The 10880-nt window shown below is 40.7% G+C and overlaps 1 protein-coding gene across 2 annotated transcripts; it reads right to left on the reverse strand.

Annotated features, from left to right (window-relative positions):
- Positions 1–2247: 2247 nt before the first annotated feature.
- Positions 2248–10771, reverse strand: LOC110537772 (PLAC8-like protein 1). 2 transcript variants are annotated; one of them, XM_021624147.2, is made up of 5 exons: positions 10615–10770; positions 10196–10248; positions 9753–9994; positions 9246–9382; positions 2248–2919 (listed from the first exon to the last, which is right to left on the reverse strand). In XM_021624147.2, the coding sequence occupies exons 1-5, from the start codon at positions 10621–10623 to the stop codon at positions 2788–2790; spliced, it is 573 nt and encodes a 190-aa protein (XP_021479822.1). In that variant the 5' UTR covers positions 10624–10770; the 3' UTR covers positions 2248–2787. The 2 variants fall into 2 exon arrangements, with proteins under 2 accessions (XP_021479822.1, XP_021479823.1); XM_021624148.2 differs by lacking the exon at positions 2248–2919 and adding an exon at positions 3733–4035 and having other exon boundaries at positions 10615–10771.
- Positions 10772–10880: the final 109 nt, after the last annotated feature.

The following is a 10880-nucleotide window of genomic DNA, read 5'->3' on the forward strand; positions in this document are numbered from 1 at the left end:
ACCCTGTTGTCAAGTAAGTGAGTTTGTGTTTAAACAGGACCTCCCGCCCACCAAACATGTCAACGCGGAGCAATACGGAGCTCTCCGCATTGTTACAACATTTGGGAGGTACATGGCGATGCAGTATGGAGCTCATTTTGTCCTCTGCATGCCTATGGAGCCTCGAATCAAGCATAAACACAATCAATCATTGTCTTTACAGGTGCCCGCATGCATAGGTTCGGTTTGTGGATATAGTTTAACTCGGCAAGGCGAGGCAAACATCTGTGCTCGCATACTCCCTAAAGACGAAGAGGCGTAGACTTCGGCTACTGAACTGAACTTAGACTTGCCTTCGGAACAAATTTTGTGTGCACGAACACCAAAATGAACAAAAACGTCACATTTTGTCATAACATATGCCTGAACAGTTTCGACCCGGGTGCATGCGTCAAGCATTGGGCGATACATCAGGTTTTCCTGTCCATCTGGCTCAAACCAGATTGTTATTTGACTAAGAAACCTTTTCAATAATGAGGGTATGAATGCTAAATCACCATTGGAGTCTTATGAAATCATGATACTGTAATACCTAGGTTTGCAAATGAAGTATATTACTGGACACTTTGTTTACCAGTAACTACCAGAAGTTTTGTAACTTTAATGTTTTTTGGAGAATTTTACCATAAAAAAAAAAGTTGTCACATTCACTGAATAGGTGCAGTGAAAAGTGTTGTTTTACACGGTCAGCCCTGGTGCATATTAGGGTCAAGTGCCTCGTTCAAGGGCACAGACAGATTGTTCACCTTGTCTGCTGGGGGTATTCGAACCAGGGACCTTTCGGTTACTGCCCCAACGCTTTTGGAGACTTCAGATTAACCCAGGTGTCTTATTATCTATGGCCCTCTGTGTGGCCTTATGTCAAATATATAAAATAATAAGAGAGAAAATAGAATGAGAAATCTAACATTATCCTTAAATATAAACCATTAACTGAGTGAAAACCATTGGTGTGTATATATATTTTGTTTCCTTTTTATATTTGTTTATTTTATCATGTCTTTGTTGTAAATATTTTGACACCAAACTGGTGGCAGTTGTGAAAAAATGCAATAGTTGGAAGAGTTGCAGTGTTAATTGGCGATGCCATTTTTTATTGGATGCTTTTTTCATTAATTAGGCTATTTTCTATTGAAGCATATGATCTCTCCACAAGAAACTCATGGACAACATGGACACATAAAAAGTAATCCTATATATGAACACATAGTTGTTCAAGTATACAGTACCAGTCAAAAGTTCGGACACACCTACCCATTCCAAGGTTTTTCTTATTTTTACTATTTTCTACATTGTACAATAATCGTGAAGACATCAAAATGTGGTATTTTACCAAATATTCTGTATACCACCCCTACCTTGTCACAACACATGATTGGCTGAAATGCATTAAGGAAAGAAATGCCACAAGACATTTTAACAAGGCACACCTGTTCATTGCAATGCATTCCAGGGGACTACCTCAAGAAGCTGGTTGAGAGAATGCCAAGTGTGTGCAAAACTGTCATCAAGGCAAAGGGTGGCTCCATGGAAGAATCTCATATAATTCACTTTTTTGGTTAATACATGATTTCATATGTGTTATTTCATAGTTTTGATGTCTTCATTATTATTCTACATTTTTTTTTTACCTTGAATGAGTAGGTGTCCCCAAACTTTTGACTGGTATTGTATATTACCAACATTACCATAGATGGTAACTTTGGTAAAATACCAGTAGCTCTGCAACCCTAGCGTTCCCAGCTAGCCATCCTCTTCACAGGCTGTCATATAGACTGCTGTTCTAATCCAGGGAGATTAAATGGCAAGGATTATTTTGATACTTACACTTCCTTTTATGAAATCATTGTAGCAGACTTTTAAAATGAGTTCCGTATTCAACATATAATGCTGTATGAAGCAATAAACAGTCGATGTACATCAGACCAAAGGAACTTGGGTTTGGCTGGTGTAGGTCATCATTGTAAATAAGAATTTGTTTTTAACTGACTTATCTAGTTAAATAAAAGGTCAAATAAAAAAATACATCAATAACCTTTCACAAATTGCATACTCAGCCTTTAGATAAATCCCAGCTTTGTAAATTAATAACATTTTCATATCCTGGTGCTGACTAGCAAGAGGTTTAGAGAGGAACGTACAAAATTAGATTAACGTGATTGTCAGCCGCAGGGTATTGTCATAGATAAAATGAGAAAATAAAACAAATACGCAAATAGGTTTTTATTATTTCATGGCGTGCATGGATTGCTTCATAAACTTGGCTGTGAACTTAATTTACAAACATTTATAACCCTTGTCTGGTAAAGTAGCTCTGATGTTACAGATACTAAATGGGCTAAAACACTAAACCTACTGCAAGTCCCCACTCCCAAATAAAATAAAATTATCCCTAACCAAATGGATCTTGACTCAACCAACTCACCATCCATTTAACATATACAGACTCGTCTTTAACAGGAAAGTCTTCAGAAACCTTGGATAATGAGAGCTCATAAGAAACCAAATGGGCACCTGTAGTATGATGACCCTCAGACATCTGCAATAATCAACATAAACATCTGTGACATAGTAATATGCAGACACATGTGATGTACAAAGGAAGTGACATGAGCCTATGAAGGTTCTATACACAGCCAAGGTTGTTAGATACCAAGGTTAGGTCATGAATATTCTAATATCACATAACATACATGCATGCGATGTTGTCCTAACCTGGATTAATGAACCTAGTGCACAGCCATGTTGTCAGGAGCACTCCAGTGCAGTGGACACCTGGTAGGTCTGGCTCTTCATCCTCCTCTTCATCTCTCGGATCATCTGACAGATGGCCAGGGGGTAGCAGCAGTACACCGTGGTCCAGTCCTCACAGACACTGCCCTACACACACACACACACACAGGGCCTGGTCACATTTGGTCTCTGGTGAAAGGGTGCTTAGCTATCTTAAGCCTGGCTGCAGAACAAATGTGGTGGCATGGTCTTTTTCTGAGTCTTTTCAAAACAAATCATAAACAAATTGCCAACCGCATGCCATACAAAATAAATAAAGTGATCAACTGTTAGTAGAGAGAGCGAAAGTAAATGTGAGTGAAACATTTCATTGTACACAAGCAAAGTCCAACCTAAATATCTTGAGTGAACACTGCTTTTGTGCCCATGACACCACCCACTGGGCACACACTGATTGAATCGTCGTTTCCACATAATTTCAATGATATTACAGTACCAGTCAAACGTTTGAACACACCTACTCATTCAAGGGTTTTTCTTTATTTTTATTATTTTCAACATTGTAAAATAATAGCGAAGACATCAAAACTATGGAATCATGTAGTAACCAAAAAAGTGTTAAACATCTAAAAAAATATATTTTATATTTGAGATTCTTCATACTAGCCACCCTTTGCCTTGTTGACATCTTTGCACACTCTTGGCATTCTTTCAACCAGCTTCATGAGGTTGTCACCTGGAATGCATTTCAATTGGGGCCTAGTGGTTAGAGCGTTGGACTAGTAACCGGAAGGTTGCAAGTTCAAACCCCCGAGCTGACAAGGTACAAATCTGTCGTTCTGCCCCTGAACAGGCAGTTAACCCACTGTTCCTAGGCCGTCATTGAAAATAAGAATTTGTTCTTAACTGACTTGCCTGGTTAAATAAAGGTAAAATAAATAAAATCAACAGGTGTGCCTTGTCAAAAGTTAAGTTGTGGAATTTATTTCCTTCTTAATGTGTTTGAGCCAATCAGTTGTGTTGTGACAAGGTAGGGATGGTATAGAGAAGATAGCCCTATTTGGTAAAAGAACAAGTCCATATTATGGCAAGAACAGCTCAAATAAGCAAAGAGAAACGTTAGTTCATCATTACTTAAAAACATGAAGGTCAGGCAATCCGAAACATTTCAAGAACTTTGAAAGTTTTTTCAAATGCAGTTGCAAAAACCATCAAGCGTTATGATGACTGGCTCTCATAAGGACCGCCACAGGAAAGGACGACCTAGAAGATACGGAAGATACGTTCATTAGAATTAACTGCACATCAGATTGCAGCCCAAATAAATGCTTCAGAGTTTGAGTAGACACATCAACAGATCAGAGGAGACTGTAAATCAAACCTTCATGGTCGAATTGCTGCAAAGAAACCACTACTAAAGGACACCAATAAGAAGAAGAGACTTGCTTGGGCCAAGAAAAACGAACAATGGACATTAAACTGGTGAAAATCTGTCCTTTGGTCTGATTGAGTCCAAATCTGAGATTTTTGGTTCCAACCGCTGTGTCTTTGTGAGACACAGAGTAGGTGAACGGATGATCTCCCCATGTGTGATTCCCACCATGAAGCATGGAGGTGTGATGGCGTGGGTGTGCTTTGCTGGTGACACTGTCTGTGATTTATTTAGAATTCAAGGCACACTTAACCAGCATGGCTACCACAGCATTCTGCAGCAATACGCCATCACATCTGGTTTGCGCTTAGTGGGACTATCATTTGTTTTTCAAAAGGACAATGACCCAACACACCTCCAGGCTGTGTAAGGGCTATTTGACCAAGAAGGAGAGTGCTGTATCAGATGACCTGGCCTCCACAATCACCCAACAGGCTAATTGAGATGTTATGGAATGAGTTGGACCGCAGAGTGAAGGAAAAGCAGCCAACAAGTGCTCAGCATATGTGGGAACTCCTTCAATACTGCTGGAAAACCATTCCAGGTGAAGCTAGTTGAGAGAAAGAGTATGCAAAGCTGTCATCAAGGCAAAGGGTGGCTACTTTGAAGAATCTCAAATATAAATTACATTTTGATTTGTTTAATGCTTTTTTGGTTACTACATGATTCCATATGTGTTATTTCATAGTTTTGATGTCTTCACTATTATTCTACAATATAGAAAATAGTAAAAATACAGAAAAACCCTTGAATGAGTAGGAGTGCCCAGTAAGGTCATCTCTTGGGTCTCTAAGCCTTTAGGGGCAATATCTACTAAGCTAACATTTGCAATTGTTTTAAGACTGTCATACCGTGGATCATTTAGCTATTTGATCTTACATTTTAGGACCTCTGTAGGTATGAAAACAAATATTACAAAATTATTTGATGAAACATTGGATTTGGCCTTACTGTTGTAGCCATAGAAACGCATTGAATAACACATTCATACATGACAAAACTGATAGTAAAAAAACACATCAAAAGGAACTGTTTTTTTCAAGTGTCTGTCCTATATCTGAGAGATAAGAAAGCTCAGGAACATCTATACAAAGTGGCAAGAAAAACTATTTTAACCCTTTGGAATTACCTGGACTTCTGCATAAGTTGGTAATAAAATTTGATCTGATCTTCATCTAAGTCACAACAATAGACAAACACAGTCTGCTTCAACTGATCACACACACAAACAATTACAAGTTTTCATGTCTTTATTGAACACACCGTGTAAACATTCACAGTGCAGGGTGGGAAAAGTATGTGAACCCTTGGATTTAATAACTGGTTGAACCTACTTTGGCAGCAATAACCTCAACCAAGCGTTTTCTGTAGTCGTGGTTCAGACCTGCACAATGGTCGGGAGGAATTTTGGACCATTCCTCTTTACAAAACTGTTTCAGTTCAGCAATATTCTTGGGATGTCTGGTGTGAACAGCTCTCGAGGTCATGCCACGCATCTCAAATCGGGTTGAGGTCAGGACTCTGCCTGGGCCACTCCAGAAGGCATATTTTCTTCTGTTGATTTACTTCTGTTTTGTGTCGTCGTTCTGTTGCGTCACCCAATTTCTGTTGAGCTTCAATTGGCAGACCGATAGCCTTACATTCTCCTGCAAAATGTATTGATGAACTTGAGAATTCATTTTTCCGGCAGTTATTGCAAGCTGTCCAGGCCCTTCGGCAGCAAAGCAGCCCCAAACCATGATGCTCTCTTCACCATACTTTACAGTTGGGATGAGGTTTTGATGTGGTGTGCAGTGCCTTCTTTTCTCCACAGTGTTGTGTGTTCCTTCCATACAACTCAACTGTATTTTCATCTGTCCATAGAATATTTTGCCTAGTAGCGCTGTGGAAGATCCAGATGCTCTTTTGCGAACTTCAGACGTGCAGCAATGTTTTTTTTGGACAGCAGTGGCTTCTTCCGTGGTGTCCTCCCATGAACACCATGCTTGTTTAGTGTTTTACATATCGTAGACTCATCAACAGAGATGTAAGCATGTTCCAGATATTTATTTAAGTCTTTAGCTGACACTCTAGGATTCTTCTTAACCTCATTGAGCATTCTGCGCTGTGCTCTTGCAGTCATCTTTGCAGAATGGCCACTCCTAGGGAGAGTAGCAACAGCGCTGAACTTTCAATTTATAGACAATTCGTCTTACCATGGACTGATTGATGAACATCGAGGCTTTCAGTGATACTTTTGTAACCCTTTCCAGCTTTTTGCAAGTCAACAATTCATATTCTTGGGTCTTCTGAGATATTTTTTGTTCGAGGCATGGTTCACATCAGGCAATGCTTCTTGTGAATAGAAAGCTCAAATTTTGTGAATATTTTTTATGGGGAATGGCACCTCTAAAAAATATCTCCAATCTCGTCTCAACGATTGTACTCCAGGTCAGCTGACTCCTGACTCCAATTAGCTTTTCGAGAAGTCATTTGTGTAGGGGTTCATATACTTTGTCAAACATACACTGTGAATGTTTAAATTATGTATTCAACATGGACAAGAAAAATACAATAATTTGTGTGTTATTAGTTTAATTTAAGCAGACTGTGTCTGTTGTTGTGACTTAGATGAGTTGTTATGACTTAGATCAGATCAAATTTTATGACCAATTCATGCAGAAATGTAGATAATTCCAAAGGGTTCACATACTTTTTCTTGCCACTGTACTCAAATTTGACCCCTTTAGTTTTGGCACATTCTACAGTATCTCCTATTCATTTTCACTGTCCGGTACTGGGTTACAGTCAGAAGAGTTTTACGAAACAGCCGCCATATCCGTGTTCCTGAGAGTCTTAGTTTGATGGTGGGGTCCAAATCGTTTCTGGCTCAAACCGTTCGGACTTCAGATGTTTTTGTGAAAAGTAACCTTTCTGCATCCTCTCATGTCTGACAAACACCGATTTTGGGAAAGGCCTGTCTACCGCATAGGCGATTGGCCAACACCAGCGGATTCAGTGGATTGAGACGGAGCCCATGCAAAGAAACAGGAAGTCTCTAGCGTCAACACACTCAAGGTCATACTCAAACTTTTGCTTACACCCAGGGTCCATACTTGCGAACATTACAAAAAGTTTACGTTTAAATAAACATTCTGCCAATTAAAGTAGAATGTGTTAAAACGCTGCATGTTATCTGTTCCCATTAGATTACATGGCACATTTAGACCTATGCTAACCTGACCTCCTGGCAGTGATTATGTACAATTCTGCATCAGCCTATCAAAGACAGACTTTAAATCCACCAACCAATGGTATTTGAGAGTTTGGGACAATAAGGTTCTATCTGCAAAAAGATGATTGAGTTAATTGGCTTTAAAGTTCCGAACCCTTATTGGTTTAAATGCTGCAATTTTTATCTTGTATTATTTTGAACTTAACATGAATTTGGGTATTTAGAGTACTATATAGGTAGAGAACATTGGACAGAACAAGGCTGTCAATAACAACACTTTGACAAAGATGCAGATACAACTATCCAAGCTATCCATTTCTGAAAATAGGTCAACTTGGCCATAAGAGGGATATTTTAAGGTATTCTTTTGTTCCACTTGGCCAATCACAATTGTAGTGTGACAATATCTCATGGTGCATCCTTGACTAGGCTACGAGCTACTAATGTTCAAGAGGCAGGTTTTTGCACATATGACAAAATCCCACGTTTTTACTTATCCGTTTCAAAACACATCCATGTGCTTTTTTGGGAAAAATATAAAATGAGATCTATACAACAGTTAAGTGTATCCTACATTGTAAAAAAGGTGGAAGAGCCTTATGGTCTTGGCAAATAGCTGTCATGTAGCTCCATTACAACCACTGCCAGGTGGCATACAGTACACCACTAAACAGGTAAATTGTTAATCAATTGGATACATTAACTGTGGGTTTGAGGTCCTCAACGCTCGATTCAAATTACGCATATGTGACGAAGTGGATGATTCTAATAATGTATATAAAACATTGTACACGTAAGTGCAGCGTGCACATCTATGTAATATACACAGTGTAAACAATATTAGGTACACCTGCTCTTTCCATGACAGGCTGGCCAGGTGGGATCGAGGTGAACGCTATGATCCCTTATTGAGGTCACTTGGTAAATCCACTTCAATCAGTGTAGATGAAGGGGTGGAGACATGGACAGGATTTTAAACCTTGAGACATGGATTGTGTATGTGTGCCATTCAGTGGGTGAATAGGCAAGACAAAAGATGTAAGTGTCTTTGAACGGGGTATGGTAGTACAGTAGGTGTCAGGCTCACCGGTGTGAGTGTGTCAAGAACGGCAAGGCTGCTGGGTTGTTCACACTCAACAGTTTCCCATGTGTGCATCAAGAATGATCCACCACCCAAAGGACATTCAGCCAACTGAGGGTCAAAAGGGTTGCAACTCAATATTACTAAGGTGTTCCTAATGTTTTGTACACTCAGTGTTTGTAGGCCTAATAAACTTGATTATTAGCAGTGCTTGTCTATAAGGCTATAGAAAGATGCAGTTCCTCATTAAATGTATTCTTAATCTTCATTTTCAATGTGTTGGCTGCACTTCCCTTCACTACACACTAAATGTAATTCTACATTTCAAAGGGAAAAAAACAATACCTCACCTGGGAGTCAAACTTGTAGCAAACTGCAAAAACTACCAGGAGCCAGGCTCACTACACTGTCATTCCTCCAGTTGAAATTTAGTACGTGTTTTAGTACCTTCGATTAGCAGATGGTGTCGTTTGATATCTGTCAAGGACGCTCTCATGGAAATGTTCGATCACATCCAACTACATCAACATTTGTAATTGGCTGATGCTTAACTTTCTACAGGAAATAATGACTGCCGGCTGGTGAAGTTTTTAAATTTTAAACTTAAACTTTTTCGAAACGCTTGCAAGTTTGGACCCACAGTGTTATATTTAATCAAACGTGATGACGTCGCCAATTTCCACACGGACATCGACCTCAATAACACCCAATAAACCTCCTCTTCACTATTGCGTAACAATCCTCACCCGTATCTTGTATCTCTCCCTGATGCCCACCCGCATGGCAAACGTGGAGCCAGGAAGCAGGGGCAAACACAGACACTCCCCATAGTGGTGGGCCAGACTCAGGTCCAGGCAGCAGGGCACAAAGGCCCCTAAGAGACCTGCATGGGCAGAAAGAGAGAAACACAGGGCTAAGTTTAGTTCTCCGCAATTCTCCACAAGACAGTAGTAGTCGGTTAGACAACTTTAACTTAAAATACATGTTTAGCAACCCTACAGAGTGTTGATAGATTTGATGTGGTATCATACAAGAGAATCGTCATCTCCATGATAAATCCTCCATAAAAAACACGGAATTTCCTTAATTAACAAAAGGTAGAGCATAACAGGGAGTAGGCCCATGTAAGACAGCAGTATAGCCATCCACCATTTGACCCGTTCAGTTACCCAAACTGGTAACTTTGACTTTCACACTTAGCCCGAGTGTGTGTGCAATGCAGTGAGATAAGCCCAGGGCTATGTCTGCCTCACATGTAGTCTTGTCTCCACACACGTTGAACAGGCTGCTGTTCCAGTCCCCTCCAGTCTGAGTGATCGTGGTCACTGTCGTCTTGGTTACCCCCAAGCCAGGCTGCGTGAGAACGGGAAGTTCCATTGCAGCAGCAGCACTCTGTGGGTTCCAACCTGCACTTCCTGTTCCTATGTCCCAGCCCCCGGCTTCCTCCTCATAACCTGGGGCCTGCTGCAATGCTGCTTTGGTGACTGGTGCACAACTGAGATAAACAAAGACAAACAGAAACGGCAGTGGCATTTAAAGTATAGAAATTAATGTAGGATTAGCAGTACTGCAATGTGGCTCGAATAGGGGTTAAAGATAAATAAACATAACACCTCAAAAAGGGCTTAAGAACATGTTGGAATGACGTATCACACCCAACAATGGTAATCTCTACTGATAAGGGCCAAACACTTACTGGTCTGTGGTGGCTGTGACTATGGCTGTGGTATCCTCCATGCTGACTGCTCCCTGTCAGGGAAGGAGGGGGGAGGGGGGGGAAGAGAGAGACTGGGTGAGCGTCCCACTAAGATGGGGTATGCTCTTCCAGATAGGGCTGGAGCGCAGCAGCCCTGCCAGTGGCTGCTCTGGGAAGATAACACATTTTGGTCCTCCTTTTTTAGGGGCTCGTAACGCCCTCTTCATACAGTGCAAATGGCACACCACCAGTGTAAGGGCCAAGGCCAGGCCAGAGCTAGCCAGCCAGCTAGAGAGCCTGCGGATGAGAAGGTTCATACCCCCAACAGAGACAGCTCTTCCCAAGATAAAGAATACTCACCCAGGCATTGACAGCAGTGCCAAAAAGAAAATCATTGTAAAAGAAAACACACTACTTACCTTAATCATAGACACCAGCTACGTGCTACCAGAGAGCTGTAGTAACAGCAAATGATTCGCTCACAACCAAAGACACACACTAAGCGAGCGTCTGCATGTACTCTTGTGGTTGCTGCCTTAAAGCATTTCCTCTTAATGAGCGCACATCGACCTGATCACATCTGCTTTTTTTGGTGCCGTCTTTGACAGTAAATAACAGTATGACAGTAATGGGCTAGGGAGGCTCAGTCAAATAAGAAACATCTCACCATGATTCTCTGAACAGC

The sequence above is a fragment of the Oncorhynchus mykiss genome, chromosome 12 (genome assembly GCF_013265735.2).
Source record: "Oncorhynchus mykiss isolate Arlee chromosome 12, USDA_OmykA_1.1, whole genome shotgun sequence".
NCBI lineage: Eukaryota > Metazoa > Chordata > Actinopteri > Salmoniformes > Salmonidae > Oncorhynchus > Oncorhynchus mykiss.

Coding starts and splice junctions, on each gene's coding strand:
- LOC110537772 (XM_021624147.2), bottom strand. Junction 9,995..10,195: donor GTCACAGCCACCACAGACCA/GTAAGTGTTTGG, acceptor TGTTTATCTCAG/TTGTGCACCAGTCACCAAAG. Junction 2,920..9,245: donor GGGAGAGATACAAGATACGG/GTGAGGATTGTT, acceptor GTGTGTGTGTAG/GGCAGTGTCTGTGAGGACTG.